Source organism: Fulmarus glacialis, unplaced genomic scaffold (assembly GCF_000690835.1).
Source record: "Fulmarus glacialis isolate BGI_N327 unplaced genomic scaffold, ASM69083v1 Scaffold42022, whole genome shotgun sequence".
In the NCBI taxonomy this organism is placed as follows: domain Eukaryota; kingdom Metazoa; phylum Chordata; class Aves; order Procellariiformes; family Procellariidae; genus Fulmarus; species Fulmarus glacialis.
In genome coordinates this window covers 1-945 of record NW_009197949.1, presented here as the reverse complement: position 1 = coordinate 945, position 945 = coordinate 1, and the positions used below count along the sequence as shown (strand labels likewise).

The 945-nt window shown below is 56.9% G+C and overlaps 1 protein-coding gene across 1 annotated transcript; it reads left to right on the top strand.

The window, feature by feature from the left end:
* Positions 1 to 242: 242 nt before the first annotated feature.
* On the top strand, positions 243 to 937 carry LOC104073077 (actin-like protein 9; the record flags this gene model as incomplete). The annotated part of the gene is given in 2 exon segments (XM_009572738.1): positions 243 to 581; positions 584 to 937. Coding segments are annotated over 2 exon segments (693 nt in total), but the record flags the coding sequence as incomplete, so codon positions are not given.
* Between the last annotated feature and the right edge of the window lie 8 nt (positions 938 to 945).

Sequence of the window (945 nt, the reverse complement as noted above, 5' to 3'; positions counted from 1 at the left end):
GTAGCCAGGGGTGCCCCACTGCCACCACTTCAGACCCAGCTGATGTCACAGTTCCCTTTGTCAATTATTCTACCCAAACCCACTCGGGGTGGGGAGGGGGGCAGCCCCACAGGGTGGGTTTCCCCTGGGGGGGAATGTACTGCTGCCCAGCTCTGCAGGGATGATGGGGTGGGGGCTCCCCAAACCTGGGACCAGGACCATCTAGGAGCAGGGACTCGCCCCCCGATGTTTGCACTGCTTGAATGTCACCAGGACCACACAGGTCTGTAAGGACCATCTCCTCTAACACCTCCAGCTCCTCCTCAAGTGAGGAACTGGAGTTGGGAACAGGAGCAGTGGTGATTGATATGGGCACGAGAAGCCGTAAAGCAGGGTTTTCTGGACAACAGACACCTATAGCCAAAATCAACACCCATGGCATAGCCCCCAGGGTGGGGAGAAGACAGGTCCGAGGAGAGGAAGCTTTGCTTTACCCTGACACTGAAATTATGGAGCCAATGCAGAACAGCATCATCATCAGTTGGGAAGCGTCCAAAACTCTGTGGCAGCATCTGTTTGACCATGAGCTTCAGGTCCCCCCTGCAAGGGGTATGCACTGCTCATCACTGAGCCCCTGCTCAGCCCCATCACCCACCGAGAGAAGATGGTGGAGGCAGTGTTCGAGTCACTGGGCTCCCCCAGCCTCTTGTGCTCACCAGCCTGTCCTCTCCACCTACGCCCATGGCAGAACCAGCGGTCTGCCGCACCAGTCCATGAGGGCTACAGCTTGGCATATGCCACCGAGAGGCTAGACCTGGTAGGGTCATGTCTCTCCTGGTACCTGATGACACTTTTGGGGGACATGGGGTACATGCTCAGCAACAAGATGGCCCATATGGTGGAAGACATCAAGCACAAGTGCTGCTATGTTGCTTCCAACTTTAAGAGCGAGTGCCAGCTCCCGCC